General features: G+C 41.2%; 1 protein-coding gene across 5 annotated transcripts in view; it reads right to left on the bottom strand.

The window, feature by feature from the left end:
- DIP2C (disco interacting protein 2 homolog C) overlaps positions 1 to 23,689 on the bottom strand; it is a 391,162-nt gene that overhangs the window by 49,742 nt on the left and 317,731 nt on the right. For all 5 annotated transcript variants that reach the window (XM_029077686.2, XM_007667846.4, XM_016227461.3 and 2 more), the window contains 7 exons: positions 15,120 to 15,259; positions 12,421 to 12,557; positions 11,108 to 11,316; positions 10,051 to 10,165; positions 9,373 to 9,574; positions 4,764 to 4,873; positions 3,863 to 3,943 (listed from right to left, as the gene is read on the bottom strand). In XM_029077686.2, the coding sequence (XP_028933519.1) occupies positions 3,863 to 3,943; positions 4,764 to 4,873; positions 9,373 to 9,574; positions 10,051 to 10,165; positions 11,108 to 11,316; positions 12,421 to 12,557; positions 15,120 to 15,259 (994 nt within the window). The remainder of the gene's footprint in view (positions 1 to 3,862; positions 3,944 to 4,763; positions 4,874 to 9,372; positions 9,575 to 10,050; positions 10,166 to 11,107; positions 11,317 to 12,420; positions 12,558 to 15,119; positions 15,260 to 23,689) is intronic.

Below are 23,689 nucleotides of genomic sequence, written 5' to 3' on the forward strand. Positions count from 1 at the left end.
TTTCTAAAAGAAGGCTTATACACTACACTTACTAGAACCTTACACTGAAAAAATACATACTGCTTGTATTTCTAAAGCAGACACTATACATTTTGCTTATCTTTCTTCAGGAATGTTTTGGAAATTGAAAATGGACAACGATACCTGGAAGGGAATAACAGTGGGGGAAAATGATTATAAAGGGGAAGCAGAAGGCACGAAAAAGTCATCTGACTGATGGTAGATTCAGCCACAATAGGGAGGAAGAAATCTTTCAAAACAGAAACTTCCATGACCAGAGATTTAGTGAAATCCCCATTTTTATCCAGAAAACCAAATAATATATGGGCAGGTACAGCTAGTAGCTTCTAAGAATAAAGGCGCCATAAGCTCCTTGTGGGCAGGAATAGTGTCTACATGCTCTTTCATATTGTTTTCTCCCCAAGTGTTTATTATAGTGCTCTGTGCACAGTAAGCACATAATAAATAGCACTGATTGATAAATCTATTGTGCCCCTCCAATGATATCAGATCACTACTGCTCTGCACTCCACTTAAGGCTAAGGACTATAGACTATTCAAAATCATTTTATAGTTGGAGTTCTGTAGTATTTGCTTTGGCTATTTGATTAAATTGAGACTTACTTATCTAAGGAATCTTCTGGGACAAACCAGTGAAATGCTATTTTCACCATGTTTTCTGGGGCTCTGAGTTGGAAAGCACAGGAGAGTCTGGCTGAGCGTTGCAGGGACACCTGGATAATTCCACAGAGGTAATATTTGTCAGAGGAAGGCATGACGAGTTTCTATGATTTGTTTCTCATCACTGCCTCTTTGAAGGCCTGAATAATACTTTCTATACTAGGGAAAACTCAATCAATCAATCACTGGCATTTACAGAGCACTTACCGGGTGCAGAGCACTGTATTCATTCAATCGTATTTATTGACTGCTTATTGTGTGCAAAGCACTGTACTAAGCGCTCGGGGGAGTACAACAGACACATTCCTTGCCCAAAACAAGCTCATAGTCTAGAGATAATTGTGTTATTTGTTAAGCGCTTACTATGTGCCAGGCAGTGTACTAAGCGCTTGGGTGGATACAAGTAAATCGGGTTGGACAGTCTCTTTCCCACGCGGGGCTCCAAGTATCAATCCCCATTTTATAGATGAGATAACTGAAGCACAGAGCCGTGAAATGACTAGGCCAAGTCACACAGCAGACAAGTTGCAGAGCCAGGATTAGAACCCATGACCTTCTGATTCCCAGGCCCGTGCTCTATCCACCTACGCCATGCTGTTTCACCTAAGCACTGTACTAAGTGCTTGGGAGAGTACAATACAGTAGAGTTGGTAGACATGTTCCCTGCCCACACGAACTTAGAGTCTAGAGGGGGAGACAGATATACATGTAAATAAACAAAAATACAGATATGAATGAATGAATGAAATTCCTGTTTCATTCAGTATTTACAACATTACTTCCAGCATCAAAGATAAAAATATCTTGAAGCCAAAAAGTGGAGAGAAAAAATGCTGGTTGCAGGTCTCTGGAACAAAAGACAGAGCACTAGGTCAACAGTTAACTTCTCTCTGCCAAACCAGGAAAGGACAAAAATCTGCAGCTTCTCCTCTACGTGGCAAAAGTCTTCTTTCAGCATGCAGTCTCTCTAATCCCCACAAGGCAACAGAGAGGAGGGAGATTTGGATAAAGAGGCCTTTGAGCAGAACAGTGCTGATGTACATTATCATGCCTCAGTTACATTTCTCTATCAAATGGCTCAATCATTCTAAATCAAGTGAGTAATTTCCCTGAAAATGAAGAGCGAGTGAAGAGTGGCAGAATTCTTTACCAAATTTAAGATGATTTTGGTCGGAATTACATTATAACAACCGTAAAAACTGTGCCTCGTGCCTTCATCAGGAGTACAGCACTTTGAATGAGAGGGAGAGTGGGAGGGGAGAAAAAACAAACACGCACTCCAAGCTCTGATCCCTGAAGACCAAAGGAAGCACGATTCTGTGGGGAAAAATCAAATTTCCAAACTTGTTTGCTTTAAGGCACTTTTCAACCGGCCTCGGGGAAAGGAAAACAGGTAAGTTTTCTACTCTCTGGGCCCGTTTTTGAAGTGTTCGGGTGCTCTCCCTTATCTGTTGCCGAATTATACTTTCCAAGCGCTTAGTACAGTGCTCTGCACACAGTAAGTGCTCAATAAATACGGACTGAATGAATGAAGAACTTAATCTCATTTCTACCAACATCCTTTCCTTCCTTAATTAACCCTACAACTGGTCCATTTACCATTTTACTTCCATTCATTTCCTGCACTCCATCATTTCTGCTTTAAGTCATCTTTAGAAGAAAGAAGTCAGTGGTTGCTCATGGCTTGCCATTCATTTCCAAGAAGATTGGCAGGACACTCAGCCTAGAACAAGTCCTCAGTAAAAGCCATTACTTCTAGGGCACAGGATGAACTACATTACAGGCGATCCAAAACTTCGCTTAAATGGGCTCTGGCCAGGCTTGGTTTCTGGAAAGATGAGAGGAGTGGGAAGGATATGGAGAGACTCCTCAACTGGAAAACAGCTATTTCTAAATATTAGCAAAATCCTTCCTCCTAATATTTAGGGGGAAGCAGCTTGTCCTAGAGGAAAGAGCATGAACCTGGGGGTCAGAAGACCCGGAATCTAATCCCGGCTCTGCCACTTGTCTGCTGGGTAACTCCGGCAAGTCGCTAAACTTATCTGTGTCTCAGTTTCCCTATCTGTAAAATGGAGATTCAATATCTGTTCTCCTCTTAAACTGTGAGCCCCATGTGGGATAGAGACTGTGTCCAACCTGATTATGTTGTATCTATCCCAACGCTTTGTACAAGCGCTTAATAAACACTGCCATGATCACTATTACAATACCATTATCATTATTACAACTTAGGGACATTCCCTTTTTTCTCTTCACTTTGAAAGATTTGACTCATTTGACATGTCACTTCTAGTGCTGTGTTCCTAGCAGAAGAGGAGGAAAAAAAATAAGTAGGAAAGAACTTATATGAGGAACCCAAGCTACTCCTGAAGGGAAATTAGTCTTTCGTTTGGCTCAGTATGAACACCTGCCTTCAATGGGGTAAGAGAGAGACTACTTAGGTAATACCAAAATAATACCTTCAATCAGACCTTCTACTACCTAACCTTGATATTTCCATGTACTTTCTGGAGATAAAAAATGTTATAGTCTCCTGGGAGGCCACGGTACTTCCCAGTTCTTCTGGAAGTAGCCATCATTGTGGAAGGTGCACAAATGGAAACATATACAAACATGCCTTTTCCTCTTGGAAGACAGTAAATATGTTTCTGAACACAAAACACATTTAAAAATACACCTGGAGAATACGTACAATGTAATGCCTTTCCTTTGGAAGAAAATGCCACCAGAGCCAAGCAGATGATTAGCCATTTAGTACAAACATTACTATTACTACTATATTTGTTATGGGCTGTCAAGCACTGTTTTAAGCGCTGGGGTAGATGCAAATTAATCAGGTTGGACACAGTCCCTGTCCCACATGGGGGTCACAGTCTAAGTAGGAAGAAGAACATATTTAATCCCCAATTTACAGTTGAAGAAACTGAGGCATAGCGAAGTTACAGATCTTGTCCAAGGTCACACAGAGATGAGAACCTAGGTCCTCTGACTCCCAGGCCCTGTGTTCTTTCTGCTAGGCCACGCTGCTTCTCTATATGCAAACCAAATATACCAAAAGAAGAGTGTGAGAGGGGAAGAAGGGAAATAAGGTAAGGTATATAATGAGAAATCAAATATCTGAAGATTCAATTAGTTTTCTACAGGTGAGGGGGGTCTTCAGATACAGATCTAAACTTCTTACCCTACAGTTAAGTAGCGTGTAAAGGATATGGTCAGGGGTCGTCTGTGCTCTCCACTGCAAAACTTCTGAGAGGAACAGGAACTGAAACAAAGCACAACGAGGAGACTGAACAGTCTTTAGCGTAGATAACCCACACAACACACTTGTAGTTTGGACTTCTTGTTTCCCAACAATGCAAGAAGCCGAAGTTGCTTTAAAAAGTAAAACTCAGTCGATCAATCATATTTATTGAGCACTTACTATGTGCAGAGCACTCTACTAAGCACTTGGGAGAGTACAATACAACAGAATTAGCCGACAAGTTCCCTGTCTATAACAAGCTTATGGTCTAAAGGGGGACAGATAGACAATATTAAGAATAAATAAGTAAAAGTCCCTGAGCTTTATAAGGAGGTGATATTAAATAAATACATCTAAGGCTGACTTCCTGATGTCCAAAAAGAACAATCTGGCATTGACCAGATCCAGGCTTCTGACCAAAAATCTCTTACACAAAGCCCAGGGTCCAATTCTCCCACTTTGGGCTCTTCTGCCTCTGCTGCAGGGTTGGGAACAGAAGCAAACTTTCCATTAAAGTAGTAGCAGCCTGGAGGGACCAGGAAATGAGGGTGTGGGAGCTGGACTTCCTGTGGGATTCTGGCCAGAAGATTATAACTCAGGATATCAAAAATTAATAAACCTGCAATCTGTGGAATTAGGGACTGGGGCTGGGGTTTCCCTTCAATCCCTCTGCCCTTGAAGGGGAGTAAATCTTTGGGAAAAAGAATCAACCCCTTCAGACCACTAAGGACTTAAGGCTCCTCCCAAAGTGCTTGACTACTCCTATCCCCCAGCAGCTCTTCTGGAACTAATTAAGGCTGTGCCTAAGGAACAAAAGTAGTTGGAAAACCCATTCGCTTACCTTTCTGGCCTGATCATTGTCTTCTATTTGCCCGAGATCTCTGCCACTAGCCTGAGCAATTCTTTTCCCAGAGACAAGGTTCCCCACCATCACAGAGGCAGGTCCAATTTCTAGAGAGACAGAACAAAAAAGTACTCAGGAAAATGAAATATATCACACTTTTTGTAGGGTCACTTTCTTCTTGCAAAAATAAGAAAATTTTCTAGGTGCAAATGCCTTGGTTTTCCAAAAAATCTGACTACTAAAAGGTTTAAAAAGAATAGCTTTAGTTCTGTTGATTACATGTGAAATACCCCATATATTTGAAGGGACCTGTTTAGTCAGGAGAGAACTGTACTAAGCGCTTGGGAGAGTACAAGAGAAAAAGCGAGTTGAGGGGATGGGGAAGGGGCCAGGGGGATCACTTATAAAAATTTTATTTCAAGTAATTTCCAGGTCTACCTGGAGAATTCTGAAAAAGAAACTATCAATGGATTATCCAAAAGCCTTTTTCAATGAATTAGCACCAAGATGCCTGGGAATCTACAACAGAAATAGGAGATGTGATCCATTCCCTTCATTCCACTCATTTTATTTGCATAATTTTACCAAAAACATTTTACAATAGCCAAATCCATTCCAGCTGCTGTTTTGTGGAGTATTTCAATCTTTTTAAGAACTTCTCCAAAACGTATTACTGTCTCACTGGAATTTTCGGTATCTAACAAACGATCCTAAGGTTTATGTTACCATTATAGAGAACAATCTCCTTCCATTAAAATGACCTCAAAGGAAGAAAAATGACTATGTTTAAAGAGACAGTCTTGTTGGCCTATTCAATTGATTTAGAACTTCCCTGAGATAACTGAATTGAATTTATTTATTTAGTATAAACCTTGTTCTGCAGGCCTGAAGAATGCATCGTTCTGCTTCATTACACATACAGGAAATCTAAGGGCCAAGCTGCCCTTAGCTAAAGTCTCTAGGGGAGAAAGGGCGGGCACTACAGCCAGGAAGCAATGGGTGCAAGGACAGTAGGGTGGGCGACAGAAGCAGTGATTAATAATAAGTATTTATTGAAAACTTACTGTGTGCAGAGCACTGTTCTAAGCGCTTGGGAGAGTAGAATATCAGAGAATTAGCAGACACGTTCCCTGCCCATAATGAGCTCACAGTTAAGTGTCTTGCTGGAGTTGGAAGAGGCTTTTGTGTACACAGGGGAGATGCTCTGAAGCAAAGGGAAGGGAGACTCAGGTATCCCTCTCAGAGAAACTGCTAGCTCTGGGGTTTGGAAAGGACTTCCATATGACATCATTGTATTATGCTGCATGCGCACGCAGAGTCAAATAACGACATCATTTTCAACGTCGCGTGCACCTGTAGCATGACCACATTTTGTTCCTGGCTCAGGGCAGCCAGACATCTGAAGCTGAGCCCAGACAGGAAACCCCGGTAAGATATGTGACATGAGGGGGAGAGGATTGTCAACTGATTCACTGACTTAGCTGAAACTCTCATTTGTTTTTATTATTGAGTGCCCTCAAGTTGCAGTGAGCTGAACAAGCTGCTTGGAAATTACAAAACAAATTACAAAACACGTCTTGGCCCTTCGAGTGGTCCAGTGCAATTTTTACTTTACTTAAATGGTGAGAAGCATTTCATAATGGTATGGTGTTGATTCGGGGTTTGTACCCTTTCCAGGAAATTTTGTTTATACCCAAAGAACATTCCAAGGGGCTACAGTCAATCCCACTTTTCTATGGAGCTACAGCAACTCCCATTGAATTTTAGTTCTGAGCCCGGGAGATATCATGTCTATATATTGCAGCAAAAACCTTCCTTCGCATCTACTTCCATTAAGGTGAGGAGCGCTGTAAGATGGTCTTATCAGCATTAAAGATGAGTCTGCCCACCGGAGAGGTACTTCTAAACTCACATTCTGTCTCGGGTTGCAGACACTTATTCCCTCAAGATGCTTGTGAATCTGCAAGCACCCCACTGTGCCCAACCCATTTAGTGTTGGCTTTGTTACCTTCCATCTTTGGTGGGGAAAAAGTTTATTCTCTGAGAGTTCAAATAACAGTTCTCCAGAAGAATATTCACTTCATAATCAACTTAATAGAAAGGAAATTTGGTACTATAATAATGCATGGATTTGCTTTACTAGTTAGAGACTATTTGAGTTAATTGCTTTTGCATGGATAATTAAATACCCCTGTAGTCTTTATCCTTGCTTGTTTGCTATTAGCTCTCCTCTCTTAGTTCTTACCAATTTTTGATGGAGAGCTAGGCAAAGTGTTTTCCTTCTTTTTTTAACTACAATAGCCTATGGGTCTCTCCAAAATTTTCAGAAAGTTAAACCTCAGGGTGAACTGCAGCATTTACTGCGGACATGAAGTTTTCATTTCCTAGTTTCTGGGATGACTTTCCTAGATATTAACTTTTTCCTATTTTTATTAAAACACAACTTTGGAGACTTTGCTTCTTCCCTCTCATAGTACGAACTTACTTATCCAAATGTGGCTAGGAACCAAAGGGGTTCTTATTGCACCTTTCTTGTAAAATTCTGCTCTTACTGAGAATTGATGGAGTCTCTTTCTCCTTGAAGAGAAGTGGGTATGTACAAAATTTTCTCACAGAACTTCACTTTTATAAATAGAAAATGCAAAGGCACATTTATTTGAACTTCACATTTATTCTCAGCTATTCCTGAATTTATACAGCTCTAGGAGAATCTGAATCCCTTGCTACTCAATCATTCGTCCACTCATATTTATTGAGGGCTTACTGCTTGCCAAGCACTGTACTGAGCATTTGGGAGAGTATAACAATAAAACAGACATATTTTCTGCCCACGGTGAGTTTACAGTCTGGAAGGGGGCTTGAACTGATTCCTTTTATTACAATACCTTGGAAATTTAGAGGGCAAGGGCAGCAATATTACCTGAAACAATTGCTAGCTTTTACAAGATAGAGCAACCAGAACTATACCCCACATTTCTCCTTGCCAATCAATTGCATATCCTTAATACTAAAACAATTATGTCCAACCCCTTGCCCACATCGTCCCTCTGACCTGGAACTCCCAACACCTGCCTATCCAGACTACCACTCTCCCACCTTCAAAGTCCTATTCAAATCGCACCTCTAAGGCAGCTTCCCTGAGTTCTCATTTCTCCTATTTGCGCTCCCATCTGCGTCTGTGTTGCCCACATAGTTTGGATCTGTTTCCCTAAAGCATCTGATATTCACCTCAGCCCCACAGCACTTATGAACATATCCTATACTCTCTCATTTCCACTAGCTGTAATTTATTTTCATATCTGTCTCCCGCTGAAGACTGCACGCTCTTTGTGGGCAGCAATCACCCCTACCAACTCTACTGTATCATACTATCCCTAGCGTTTACTATAGCGCTCTTCAACAGTACTTGCTCAGTAAATGCCATTGATTGATTGATTTTAGCTTATCTGCTATAATGCCTCCTCTAGAGTCCCAAATCTAGCAGCTGGGTCTTATTCTAAGAACTTGCTGCTGGCCAATCTGGCGGCTTTATGGCCATTTTTCTTCCCCACAAAGCCAAAGTTATCTGAACTTTTGGGGTTTTGTCGAGCTCTTGGAACAGCAGTGCAAATTACTACCAAAATATGAAACCCACTGGACAATTCTTTCATCAATTTGAGTAGGCCCAGGCCTGCATTTCAGACTCCATTGACATTTGCTGCCTTTCTGTGGTGACCTTTGAAGATTACTTGGCATCAGCTTTTCTCCCAAGTTAGGTTCTGCTCCCCAACTGGACAATTGACATTTGATGGTTTTATTGACTTCTGCAGCTGGAGGATTCAATCAAATATATATTTCCAGAATAAATCTTTCAGTCCCAATTCCTGCCTGGTGGATAGTTTCTTCCACCTCCTCTCCACCCTCCCAATCAAATAGCTACTGTTCACATCTATTTTTTAACATATGGTACCACCAAATGCACTAGCCACTCACTGAAATACTTCCACTGCAATGAATTGTCTCTTCAGTAGCAGAGAGGGAATTGAACTGCACAATCCAATCACGTCATACTTTAAACTAACAACCCTCTCGTGAGTTCTGACACTATGTATAAATTTTAATAACACAGAAACAAATATGTCTAGATAAATTGTATTTTTCTTCCTCTGCCAACATTATTTATGTTCTTAGATAATTCCGGAAAGGGGGGCTATTTTTCATTGTTTTATTATGCTCACTGAACAGTTAGGTACTATTTTCTCATTTTTTGCTGCCTGAACTCATCATAATCATGTAATTTAAAGAAATGGATCTTTTAGTAAACAGCAACTCTATGTTTTATCAGAGTGCATAAACAAGTGAGATCCTAAGAACAATTCAAATTAAGACAAGAAGGGAAGGAAAATTGAAGAGGGAGAGCTAGGATAAAAGGGATGATTCTCACTAATCAATATGTGAGTGTTTTTTGAAAATCACATTGCAATTCCAACTCAAGTGTTTCTACAACTACACAGATGATTTTCATAGAAATTAAAATGCTTCCAAAGGAAAATATGCAGGTAATGTAAGGGTCAGTCCAATTTGTCTAGGAAGGCTGAAATAAATGTACTTGGATTCCTCAACTTACCTGGTTGCTTTTGTCGAGGTTTAGGCAGGTTTGTTACACAAGTGTGTGGACACATCAACACATTACAGGGATGGAGTGAGCCTTCCAAGAAAAGCTGCTTTGTTTCCGATAAGTGAATTCCACCTAGGGGAGTTTTGGGGAGGGTGTTTGCTGGAACCAGTGCGAGGCAGTACACCCCAACTTGGTGTATACTATCAATAGCCTAGAAAGTTACAAAAAACAGCATGTTATTTTGGGCTCTAAATAACAGGAAGGTTTATTTTATTTTGGGGCAAGGCTTTTGGAACCCCACAGAACCAACCTAAATGAGAACCAACCAACCACAGAACCAACCAACCTAAAAGAGGGAATAAGCACAACACTAGAAGTGAATATATCCGAGATAGATACCCTGTTTTCCTTTGTACCCTACAATCTTCGTCCTAGATGTTTCTGGTCGAGAAGCTGTGAGCTCCTGATCCACTAACCTGATCTACTAACCTCTATCTGCTTAACTAGACGCTGGGAAAACTAAATATAAATTTAACACCCGATGCAACTATGATCAAAAGTAGCAGAGAAAATGGGAGCACTGTGAGGACAGAACTTCCGCTGACAAGGGTCAGGCAGTGAATCTGAAGGATGAATAGAAGAAGAAGAAGTAGGAAGGTGAGCTCCCAACCACAACAAAAGAATTACCTGTAGCACTCTGCTCATCCACTGAAAGCTATCTTCCTCTGTGGAATCAGGCCTCTGCTCTGCAACAATAACTATCCTTTCATCATGAAGGACCGTCACTGAAAACACAGCTATTCTGTATGAAGCCAAAAAGGAGGGCAGCAGGTAAGAATATATTGGCCAGGCAGATTTCTCTCCTTCCAAAGAGAACTTTTAATAACTGGTATTAATTATACAGTTCAGTAGATCACAGTTCTGACTACTACTTCTTCAAAAGACAAATTGTAACCTAAAACCTCCACATACTTATTAGTAAAAGAATAGGTTTGAGGAAAAAAAAATAAAGGAGGAAGATATTAGGAGAAAAAACCCCCACCACTAGTTTTTAAGATGTGTTACTTTTAGCATTTGCCTTCCAAGGATTCCAAACTTGGGTGGCAAGCTTTAGTCCCTTTGATTTAGACCAAAGCAATAGGTGGGTAATTACATAGGAACTATGGAATACCGAAGTGCCTCAGAGGGGATGATTTGGGAAAGAGGGAAGGGCAGGTCTGGGTACCAAGTTCTGCTCTCTAGAATTCTTTTGTCCTTTACTGTTGCCACAATATCTAGCAATCAACCACTGGTATTTATTGAGCATTTACTGTGTGCATAGCACTGGACTAAATGCTTGGGAGAGTACAAAACAACAGAGGTGGTAGACATATTCCCTGCCTACAATGAGTCTAGAAGACCATTTATTATTATTATCTTATTAATACCATTTACTATTGATGGCCATTGTATTAATGCCATGACACTACTTCCATTAATAAAAAAATGACCTCAAACCCCCCACAACACAGGACATCTCACCAAAAAGGAAAAGGCTTACAAAGGATTATGAGAACTGAACCAAGGATTACATCACGGTTGTCACCCAGTACTGCTTGGCTGGAATTCTCTTCTTATTCTTAACACTATTTTCTGGCACTGAATGTGTCTACATTGTTCATGAAGTTTTAAATTCTTCCTGAGCACATCAAACGATTACAGGTCTGTGAACTACATATGAAATCAATCAGGAAGTGAAACTTACCTTCCCCTGTACACAAATTTCATTGGTTCCACTGCTAAAGCTGTGGCTACAATGTCATCAGCATTGTGTCTTCGCCCACTCACAACCATCAGGCCATCCATTTTCCCCACCACAAAGACAAGTCCACCTGGTCCGATAAAGCCTAGTAGTCCAGTCCTTATAAATGGGTATTCGCTTATTGGAGCACCTGAACTTGTCATAGGAAAAACCTAGAGGAAAAGAGGAAAATAGATCTTTAAGTTTGAGGAACTAAAATTTGCGGCTGCTAGGCTAGCTCAGCATAAAAACAAAAGAAAACCGTGAACATTATCTATCCAATGCTCCTGTCTCCATTTTTATTTCTTACTTGTTCTGCAATCCCATCCCACAATGCCTCCTGCAGTATCAGACTTCCTGTGGATCCAAACTATGTTAAGCAAACTGAGCTGAATTATAACTTCTTTTGCTTGTTGAACATGTGGCGTGGAGGGTGGAGATACCTTTTGGGATAAAATTTCCTGTGTGCAATATGTTTTAATATTGAGGAAACCAAATGAAACAAATTCAGTCCATGAACCTTTCTGCCTTTGGACTTGGAGAGAAAAAAGAGCAGTTTCTATTTACCTTCATCTCAAGGGAAATTTTAAAAGTCCCACAAAGTAGGCACAATCAATTCTTTTAAAAAATGGCTGTACATAGGGCAATAAGCTCTTCCAACCTGTCAGTATACAAAGACTCTGCCTCCAAGTAGCTTACTTTCTATTAAAGGAAAAGTTAACTAGTCAGCTCCTTCAATAACACAACTTATTTCCAATTCTTTTTCAGTTTATTTTTGAGAACTAACAAATTACATTTTGCTACTTCATGGAATTGGACAAAAATTGGATTACAATTTATACTGGCATCATAAATACTCTTGATGCAATAAAGGAATCGGCAAGATTCTCGGGTTCGTCATCTGGACACCTGAAAGCAATTATTAATACTTACTGAGCACCTACTGTGTGAGAAGCACTGTACTAAGGTCTTGGGAAAGTAGAGTGGAAGTGAAATAAATGACCTCTACCTCTAAGGAGCTTTCACTCTAATAATCAATCAATAAATAAATGAGGGAAAGGATTCCTTCTTATTGTGCCATGCCACCTCACCAGAATGGATAAATCCTATCATTACAGAGTTACTAAATATTGATTAGAAAAGGTTATTCATGCTTAATTTAAAAAAATCCTAAGCCTTATTAATTTACCAACTGCATGCTAAGCATGGCCTCTGCTACACTGAAGATTAGAAGAAGAAAAACGAAGTTTGTTTTGTCACCACTTTTTCCAGCCCACCTCAAATGTATTCTTGGTCATGCCTGAGAGGCCGTAATATGAAGTACCCGTTGCTATTGCACACACACAGAGCTCCCCAATTTCATCTGTTCTGCACAGCTGAGGAATTCCATCTGGCTTCACTGCACACATGATAGCTACAAGTAAAACAAGAATGAAAAATAGTTTTAAAGTATGTATTAAAGGAAAGGTTACTTTAATGAAATCATTTAAATAAAATCAAGAGCCAGGCATGCATTTTCCCTGAAAGGATCCAAGATTTTGAACATGGAATGTAAAATATTTTGATATTTTATAGTCAGACTATCACTACAAAAGGAAATTAAACTGCTTAAATTTTAAGATGTCATCTTGAGCAAATCCTAATTTTTCTGCAATTTAGAGAGTATTGAGATGTTACTTTTTTTAATATACAGGGTGAACCCATTATATGAGCTTCGAACCAAGGGTCGTGAGCCACACTAGCACAAAAATATCACTTGAAAAATAGCTAAGGCTTCCAAGCCAACTTTATCTTTGCAAATGAAGAAATGCAAGAATTCTTGCCCTTTAATATCTAGCCAAACCTTTTCAACATTTGAAGCAATGAGCCATAAAAGTGTTCCAGCTTCATAAGTATTATGAAAATCAACTTGGATTTCATGTTGTTCACTTTAGTGCTTGAGAGGGAACAGCAACTGAGCTGTTAGCTGACATTTTTTAGAATTTCTAGAACTTAATTTTGACCTAGCAACTGGAAAAGTGGAGCCTGAGCGCCTCTTTGGTTTCTTTTTATCTATAATTTTCAAGCCTACTCGGTCTCAAGCCAAATTCTACTTGAAAAAATGCCCCTAACTTTAGGAGTAGCTGGCTTCTGGGGCAAATGCCAGCCTTGACTTTAGTTAAGTCATTTAATTGTCCTTACTAAAGTTTCTGAATAGATTTTTAATGGTGCTGGGAAAATAGCATGTTTGATCCTGAACCCTTTTACTTCCTTTCCTCGGGACCCTACCCTCAGGATTCTAGTGAGACTGAGACACCCAGGGTGATAATGCTGGGTAATGGTGCCTGACTTCTGAGTCACACATATGGCGACTGGCACTATCTCTCAATGATCTGCTTGGGAATTAAAGAAGGAGTGCCACCAATCCTGATGCCCTCCTCACAGTCAACACAGCCCAGCCCATGGGCAATTTGCTTTCAACTTCCTAATCTCGTGATAGAGAATCCTCCACTACAAACCAAGATGGGTCAAAGTGGCAGCATCAGTGTCTGCAAACTCGCATCAGGTACTTGAAATTTTCTAGTATAGCTGCAATGGCAACCTGGAAACTTTGACCTCTGGGCATACAGATGCTAGGCACACAGTGGGGTTGGAACAAAAGGTCAGGAGTTGGAGAAGCCCTCTTCGAATGTCCAGATATGCATCCAGGTCATGGCAATAAAAATAATTATGGTATTTGTTAAGCACTTACTATGTGCCAGCCACTGTTCTAAGTGCTGGGGTGGATATGAGCAAATTAGGTTGGAAACAGTCCCTGTCCCAGGTGGGGTTCACAACTTCGATACCCACTGCACAGTTGGGGTAACTGAGGCTCAGAGAAATTAAGTGACTTGCCCAGGGTCATATGGCAGACAAGTGGCAGAGCTGGGATTAGAACTCATGACCTTCTGACTCCCAGGCCGGTGCTCTATCCACTAAGCCATGTTGTTTCTCTGGCAGCGGGCCAAAAAATGGCAGCAGGACAGATGGTGCAGGGCAGCAGGGCAGTAGGAACACTAGATTCTGCCAAGCACAGGGGGATAAAGAAGGGTGGATGAGTTAGAAGCTCCGTTCCTGGTCGCCAGCAGAGGGGCAGCCAGGCTGACTGGGAGACAAGTGCGGCAACTGTCGTGGGCACTCGATGGTACCCAAAGGGAGTGCTAATCAATCAGTGGCATTTGTGGAGCACTTTACGTGTGCAGAGCACTGTACTAAGTGCTCACAGCACCTTGGGTGCAAACCACAGTTTTTCTGCCTGAAGAAGTTACACACACATATGAATTTCAGAACAGACGGTACAACCAGAGGTTGAAGCCGTGGCAGGCTACTCTGAGTTCCTTGTGAGCAGGGACTGTGTCTATCAGCACCACTGTTTTGCACTTTCCCAAGCTCTCAGTACAGTGCTCTGCACTCAATAAACACCACCGTTTGATATTCCCAGGGCTGTAGCCTGGGTTTGAAAGCTTTTATTCCACTAGACTAAGACGAGAGAATGGATTAAAGGAAAACAGAAGGACCAGGAAATACAGTCCTGCCACAGGTTTGTGAATAATAAGCAAATTAGCCTCATCTTCCTCCAACTCTTCTAACATGGGTTATAGCGGCATGTCCGGTACCGAGGACTTGATGTCGACGCTGCTAAAGCAGCACTTTTGGACAACAATAAAAAAAATTATTAAACATTCTGAAAGACAAAAGCTTGGACCAAAAACATCTCAACATACTTAATGGTGGGTGTATCGTTGGTGGCAATCAAAATATTGTAGCACAAGAGAGCCTTGCGGAAAGTTACAAATGGCCAAGGCACTTTTCAATTATCTTAAGAGAAAAGTGTATCTTTCAGGGGTGATCTTGTGTTTTCTTCCCCAACCAAATGTCTTCTCACATCTAAGTGTCCGGTGTCAAAATCCAACAGCCCCACTTCCTGCTGTTCCAGAAAGCAGGCTCCAGCCCTTACCTCCTGGCATCACCAAGCCCACGTCTTGAACCGTCAGAACGGAGAGCTTTTCCTCTGAATCCACGCGAATCACGCCGTAGGTGAGGCCATGCAGGGACAGAACCCCCCGACCAGGAGGCTGGTTGCTGTCATCCGTTGGCCTGCAACAGTTAAAGTCGGAGAGGCAGCCAGCGTTAGCAGGGTCATATAAGAGTGCCACGGGACTCATTTAGTACCATACAGCTACAGGGGTCAGGATTAGCACTTCAGAATATATTTGCTTCCCCTATTATTTATTCAAAGACATAAATAAAGTAATCTAAATGACTACTTCTCAAATTGGGGACTGTGAACCCAGGGTCATGAAAACAACACAGCCACCAAGGTTCTAGCAAAACCTCCTGCTCTTCCCCCTTGTCCCTCCCCTCTGAGGGACAATGCTCGTTTCTTCTTCAATTTCCCTGCCGATTTATTCAACTCACTGGATCCTTGTCACCTCCTTCAATCTCCCAGTCTTCCTTAACTACTCTTCCTAATTAGGCTTTCCTCTCCCTTCCCTGAAAACAAGACCCATCCTCTATTCTTCCACAAAGAGATCACGCCTGTTTCATCTCTGAAGAGATGATGAGGAGGAAGACACATGCTGGACCCTTCAAGAGTTGACCAAATGAAAATTTGGAGAATCCCTGCCTTAGTCTCTGGGAGAATTACGACCAGACTGTCTTCAGCTGATAATTCAAAGAAGATAGACTTCAAGGTCACACACTGAGTCACTGGGTTGACTTAGGGATGGAATTTTGAGTTTCCGTCTCCGAATCCCACATTTGGATATAGATGTTTTTTCCTTCCCATAAATGTATTGGGGATTTAATCCCTGTCTTTGTGGCTTTGGTGCTTTAGTCCTTTGTGCTGAGGCTTGTTCCTTGGCAGGCAGCTTTCAGCTGCCATTCCTCGACAAGGACGGCATGCCTTTTTCTAGAAGGTCAATATTCAGATCGCTACAGCCGGGTATTGCACTCTTTTTAATGTCAAACTAGCTGATTATGCAAAATAGCACACCCTCTTGCTAACTACTTTGAGACAACAGATTTAAGTTATTGCCAAGTCCAAGGCTTTATATGCCTGTGACTTTAAAACCTTTAACTTCTGTTTAGCCAAATCTCCAGTCCTTGGCTCCCATGAGCACAGCACTGCTCTCCCAGGAGTCACCAAGGGAAGAGTAAGGAGGTTTATACCATCAGGTGGAACACTCCTGCTGGGGGAAAGAGCTGCTCTGAAAATTCCAACCTGGCTCCTCATGAGAGAAAAAAAAACACAGGATCCCAGAAATTAGAGATGGAGATTCCAAAGGGTCAGTTCCCCCTGCCCCTTTCCCCTCCTTCCTGGCCTCCACACACCACACACACACCTTCCCCTTTGTGTTATCTCTTATGCTCTCAGACTGTCAAACCAAACACTACCTAATCAAGTTCAGGAAAACTTGCTTTTCAATCAAGAACCTCTAAGTAATTGCCAGGCTAGCCCCTGACATGTGAGATGGCTAGTGTTTATTTCATCCATTGCGATCCAGATTGGTTTAGAAATTGAGCGAGCCGGGGAGTGAAAACTAAAGTACAGAAAATATTTTCCAAGGAAAAGTCAAATAATGTAGTTTAGAGCAAGGAAAGGGTATATGTGTTTACCTTCTTTATTACCTTTCTAGGTTGTCAAAGATTGCAAGCATATAAACCAGGTGATTGGGGAGGAGACAGGGAGGGTGGGAGAAATAGAAAAGGAGGACTTGGGAAGTAGAGGGAGACTTTCTAATACGAATGGCTTTTTGCAACTCCCCAGAATGTATTTTTTTAATCTATAAGAATATAGATCAATCAGTTAAAGGGGTACAAAGATCAATATGTCAGCTACCACTCTTTCAGCTGAGAGGGGGCGGTAACATTAAGAATGACTAAGCAGCATGTTCATCTAGGGGTATGTCAGAGCCTGACTCAGGCAAGTTATTGAGGTAAGATGGAGTGAACTGCCTCAGAAGTATCCAGGGAAGAAAAGAGATAATGTCACTTTATTTTTACCTTTAGAAATGCAAAATAAAGGCCAAGTCAATCCTAGCTCACAGTCCAAACTGCCACTATGTGCAATGAGGACACATTCCAAGAGAATGCAATTAAAACACAAACGGAGGGAATGCTTTACTCTACGATTTTGCCTCACACTGCAATCCATGAGAGCAAACGCTTTTAGATGAAGGCAATTTGTGTCCCTCTTTAAACCTGTCATTTTGCTTCCATTCCATGTGAAATACTCGATATGCCTTTAGCTACGTGTGCTCCTGTCATTCCTGAAACCAAGAGCTCCCACAAATTCCAATTAATACACACTACACTTCAAGGCATCTTTCTGAACTGCTACTGACATCAAACGGAGACTGGCCAAGCTCAAATGTGCATTAAAGCAAAACAAATGGAGGTAAATAAACAACAAGCAGCTATGATGAATGCCATCTCCAGCACTTAATGGGGTAATTTCAACCCTGTTTCGATGGCCTTAATTTCTTCCATCTTGTATTTATAGCATCATTGTGGAAGTGGGAACCCTATACTTAGCCTGTTCTCTGTTTGGTCTCCCATCTTAATGCTTTTCAAGGTTGAGACCATCTTTCAGCAATGACCACCTGAGCCCTAAATAGACTTGATATTTCTTCCTGAACAGCTTCCATGAGTGCTAGATTCCTCTTCACCTCCTCAGGCACTGTTGTCATGATTTTTCTTGGACCAACAATGTCAGAAGAGATGACCACGGGGCAAGTAAACAATAATAAGCATCACTGTGGTATTTGTTAGGCACTTACATTGTGCAAAGCAAGCATTGTGCAAAGCACTAGGGTAGATATAAAATAATCAGGTCCAACAAGGGACTCACAGTCTCAGCAGTATTGAATCCCCATATTCTACCAATAAGGGAAATGAGGCACAGAGAAGTTAAGTGATTTGCCCAAGATATCACAGCAGACAAGTGGTGGAGCTGGGATTAGCACCCAGGTCCTCTGATTCCCAGGCCCTTGCTTTTTTCATTAGGTCAAGCAGTTTCCAGGTAAATGTATTCCCTAAATGAGCTCACTCTCTCACCCTTTAATTCCCACCCTCAAATCTTCTACTTTCTGAACCCAAGTGAAGGCTGGATTTGATTTCTTCGGGGAGTTTTATTTTTCAACAGTAGAATATTTTCTTTTTGTACTTTTTAAAATAAATAAAAAAATTAGAACATGCATTCATTTTCATAATGAACAGTGCAGTTCTCAAAGAAAATTGAAACCAAGCTAGTCCAAAAATGTATGCCTAGGCCTCTAATAAATCTTGTAGCCATTCAATATGTGTCAAAAAACACTGACTAGCCTGTAACAAATCCTAAAAGCAAAACGATCATTTCCAAAACAGGAAAAAATGAAATAAATATCCAAATAATTCAAATTAAATCATGTTGCTTAATGACAGAAAGTAATCTGAAAGCAAGCTCAATGTAGAGCCAGACTTGTGTAACTAAAAATGTAGATATTTGCTATTAAAATCATTGCAGGATTACTATAAGGGGTGTTAAAGACTAAATTCTCAATGCCATCTCTAAAAGAAAATTTGGACAGCATGATTCTCTTCACTTGATTAGTTTGAAGAGGTACAGTTCTTTTTAATAGCAGGAGGCTTTCCTCCAGGAAGTTTTCACCATTTAATTTTTCTTCTCCCCAAGTGATGTCTCCTCTTGGATGCCTGACTGGCACCTCTGAAGCATTATGTCTAAAATGGAAGGCCTCACCTTTTCTCCTAACTTTCCCATCTTAGTCATTAACAACACCATTAACCCCATCTCAGAAGCATCAGTGTCATTCTCCATTCCTTGCTGTCTTTCAACTCACATTCTAACTACTGCCAAACCTGTCAGGTCTTCCCGCGCAACACCTCCCAGATCCACACTTTCCTCTCCCCCCAAGCTGCTTCCACCCTGGTACAAGCTCTGACCATATCCTGGTTAGATTGTTGTATCAGCCTCCTCACTGGCATCTCTGCTTTCAGCCTCTCTCCTCCCTACAAACTCTACGACACAGTGCTGTCCCAATCATCTTGAAACAATGTTCAATCCACACCTCTCCTCTTCTTGAAAACCTCCACTCCCTTCCTGTGTCTCTTGGTAAACAAATCTCTCAACCGGCTTCAGAGTTCTCCACCGGCTTCAAGGTTCTCCACCAACTGGCTCTTTTTACTCCTTATTCCCCAACTCACTCCCTTCATTTCTCCCAAGCCAACCTTCTAGTTGTTCCTTGCTCTCAATTCTCCAGCCCCAGGCTGCTCTTCCAGCTTGGAACAACCCCCTTCACATACTGGACAGATCACTGCTCTCTCCATATTCACACCATCCTAAAATCCCAACTCCCCCGATAAGCTCTCCTCGATTCATTTTGCAGCATCCATCACACAACTCTAGGATTTATGAACTTCCCTCCGCACTTTGGAATGCATGTCAATTTACTTGCACATTCAATTATTTAATTTTGACTACTCTAGTTATGAAAATGTTTATGCTTGTCTCTCCGTGTTAGAATGTAAGCTACTTGAGGGCGGGGAACTTGTCATTTCTTTATTTTGTACTTTCCAAGTGCCTAGTACAGTGCTCTACTCCAAGTAGGCACTCATAAATACTAAAACCACTACATGTTAATACTGCTATATCCTCCCAATTTTCCTAGCACTTATGCAATCAATCACTTACTGTAGCCAAAGCACTGTACTAAGCACTTGGGAGAGCCCATCCACAACCTCTCATCAAACTTTTGTATGTGATAATTTATATTCTCTGCAATCTGAGTTCTTCCTCTTATAGTTTATTTTACACCTGTTTCCTCATTAGTTTGAGAGCTCCCGGTGCCCTGGGATCATATAATCTATTCCTATAAATTCTCTCAGTTCTTAATACAGTTCTCTGCATATAATACACACTTAATAAGTACTAGTAATTGATTGACAACACAAGAAGTTGAGTGATTTGCTTGGGGTTAGGGCGGAGGAAATGTTTGTGGTTTGGTTTCAAACCTCCAGTCACACAGCTCCTGTGCAGTTCTAGACAGTGTTACTTTGCAATTTAATAAATCACTCTCTCTAATACTTAGTCTAACTGCATTATTTTTGTCTCATCTTATGACCCTATGCTCAATATTAGCATATAGTTGAGCCTAAAAAGAGAGTTCTGCTAGCTACTGGTGAGTGGGAGACAATACTAATATAGCAATAGTGGTGTTTGGTAAGTACTCTATTTATGGTATTGTAATGGTGCTATGTGTATAGTACAGTACCAAGCACTGTACAAATGGCTGGGGAAGACACAAGATAAAAAAAAATGTTTGTTGAGCCAATGACTGCTTTGGCAAAACCTCTGACTGCACCATTATGAATTCTGTACTTCAATTGCTTCTTGGGTCCCAAGCGCTTAGAACAATGCCTTGCACATGACAAGTGCTCAATAAATACCACTGATACTTACAACATGGTTAACGTTAATAATGGAAGAGCTGAAAACGTCTCAACATTGTTTGGACAAATTAGCAAGTATTCATTTCTGCCTGCTTCCTGAGTTGAAATGTGCATAGTGAAAGACAATGATTAATCTTTTCTACATTCATTTTTTAAAACAGTGGTTTTAATACAGTATGTGAGAGCTACTTTTACAGAGTAACCTACCCTCTGACCTGAGATACTTGGAAGGAGACTCCACTCAAACCTTTTCACTTTAAGCTCACTATAAAAGCAACGGCTGAGAGATTCGTTAAGTGCACACACTCATTCTAAAATTCCCTTCAACATGAATAGTGTTTCATTTCATTGCAGCCTGCTCTATAAATATCCTGACAAATATTTATCGCACAACTGTTGCTTTTTTTCTGATACTGTGATATGTATATACAAGCACATATATTGTCAGACTCAATCAGTGGCATTTATTGAGCACTTACTCTGTGTGGGAGCACTGTACTAGGTGTTTGGGAGTTCCTGCTTTCAAGCAGTCTAATTGGGAGAGAACTTCCCTAATTATATCCAAAATGTACTGTTAAATCACACATTCTGGCAGAACTGTGTGTATTCACTTATTTATGGAAAAGTCACCCTCAATATATTATGGAACTTTACGATCAAATGCAATTATATAATGATCCAGTCAGTGTTCTTAAGACACTTCAACAGTTCAGTTAGGGATCAAGGAGTTACTGACATTTCCTCCACAATCTGCCACATACGCTGTGAAGGACTGAGTGACAGGGTTGTTAGTCTACCTTTGCCCAGAACCTTCACCTGAAGAACTTAGGGTGTCAATCATTTGCAACTGGCAGTAGAATGTATTTTTGGATCAATAGGGTCACACTGTCTCTGACAGTTTTCCCAGGAAGGCTTCTAGAAACCTGTGCTCCCCTCCAGAGAGTATTCAGTTCCCCGGGGCAATTCTTCCAAATCAACAGCTCTTGTGCAACAGGAACACTCTGAGACCCTTATCCCCAGGCTACTGTATGCTGATGACCAGGTTCTACAGTCTCCTTTTCTTCTCAATTTCACCTAATTCCCTTGAGCTCCTCTGCTCCCACAGCTGCAATTACCAGCTCTAAGTAGATGATTCCCCCATTTACTTCATTAGCACGGACCTCTCTCCTTCTCTGAAATCCTGTGCATTTCTTCCAGCCTCCAGGACATCTCTAAGCACTCCCCCCCCCCCCCACCAAGCCCCATAGCACTTACATATCTCTAATTTATTTGTATTGATGTCTGTCTCCCCATCTTTGGACTGTAAGCTCGTTGTGGGCAGGGAATGTCTGTTTATTGTTGTACTCTTACAAGCGCTTAGTACAGAGCTCTGCACGCAGTAAGCACTTAATAAATACAACTGAATATGCAGATTTCCCATTAGAGCTCAAGGTCAATGTATCTAAAACACTCAACTTCCCCCTCAAAATCCTCTCCTTCACCTCACTTTCCCACCAGTGTACATCACTATGCTCTACTTCTCCTAAGGCCACTACTTTGGCATTATAGTTGGCTTCTCTCACTCTTTTAAATCCCACATGTAATCCGCTGCCAAATCCTGTTGGTTCTTCCTCTAAAACATTTCCAGAATCGACTCCTGCCTCTCCCTCCAAATATTCAACATGCTGGTTCAGCTACTTAAGCTCCCATTTGACTGTTGCCTCCTGATTTCCTTGCTTCCAGTTTCTCCCCTCTCCTGTTGTAATGAACACATCTCTTCACTCCTCAAAAACCTCCAATCGTTGTCCATTCCTCTCCACATCGAGCAAAAACTCCAGTCTGCTAAATCACCTCTCTCCTTCCTATATATCCACTCTCTTCTCCCACTACCCTTCAGCTAACAATCTTCATTCCTTTCAAGCTAATCTATGCAATGTGTCTCATTCTCTTCTCACTCCTTGCTTGAAGAGGCTGAATAATAACACCGGTGTTTGCTAAGCAATGCGGTGAATACAATACAATCAGATCAGACCCAGTCCCAGTCCCAGTCCCTGTCCCTGTCCCACAACAGAAAACTGATATGTACCAGCCTGCACCAAGGATACCCAACACACCAGCAGGGATTTTCATGAATAACACAAAATGTACAAGTCACCAAATCCTACCACCAAAATATATCAATCTACTAATGCACAGAGAGAGGAATAGAAAAATCGATTAAGCATAGCCTTTAAATGAGTATCAATTGCCTTAGGAAGTTTATCTACACTGTGCTATCCAACTGTTATTTACTATTATTTTTGCCACACTGGATTATGTGTCTGGATGGAATTACAAATTAAGTTTGAAACAGAGTCCCTGCGCTCAAGGAGCAACATGAAATCTATACATGAACTTCAGAAATGTATACACAACACTAGTTAGGAAAAGCCACCACAGGGATGTAGGTTTTAAGTAGGGATAAGTGATAATACATCTCACTTTAAATTCCAGCCCGTTTAGACCTTCATTTATTGCAAGATGCCCTTTCATGCCACTGGTATTAATTCACCAATTCAACCAGAATATGGCTGCCTTCTAGGTTCTTCACATCCACCAATTATACTGGTCTCAACTCAAGGGCATACATGCCCTATAGGAATTCTCTACTGGTTCACTGTGGGCAGGGAATGTGTTTACAATTTCTATTGTACTGTACTCTCCCAAGCGCTTAGTGCGGTACTCTGCACACAGTAAGCCCTCAATAAATACCACTGATTGAGACTTAGTTCCAATATCTAAAGTGGAGTGAAGAGCAGAGCTAGCAGGAGCATAATCTTCCCAGTAACCTATTAGGTCTGTGCAGATTTCATTAAGAAGATTACGCAGCTCTGAGATGGTCTATTCTTCAATTTTCTTCCCGAGCTCAGTGCTTCATACATCATCAGTGCCACATACATATTTATTATGTAATTACTCATCTAGATTGGCAGTCTTCCAAATGATGTGCTCACTTTCCTGACATAGATGGTTGTCTCTTTATTCAATTGAATAACGACGGAAGCTCCCAAGACTGCGGGATTCAGGAAGAGCTGTAGTTCCGGGTCACGGGTGATGGTT

Source organism: Ornithorhynchus anatinus, chromosome 13, assembly GCF_004115215.2.
Source record: "Ornithorhynchus anatinus isolate Pmale09 chromosome 13, mOrnAna1.pri.v4, whole genome shotgun sequence".
Lineage (NCBI taxonomy): Eukaryota > Metazoa > Chordata > Mammalia > Monotremata > Ornithorhynchidae > Ornithorhynchus > Ornithorhynchus anatinus.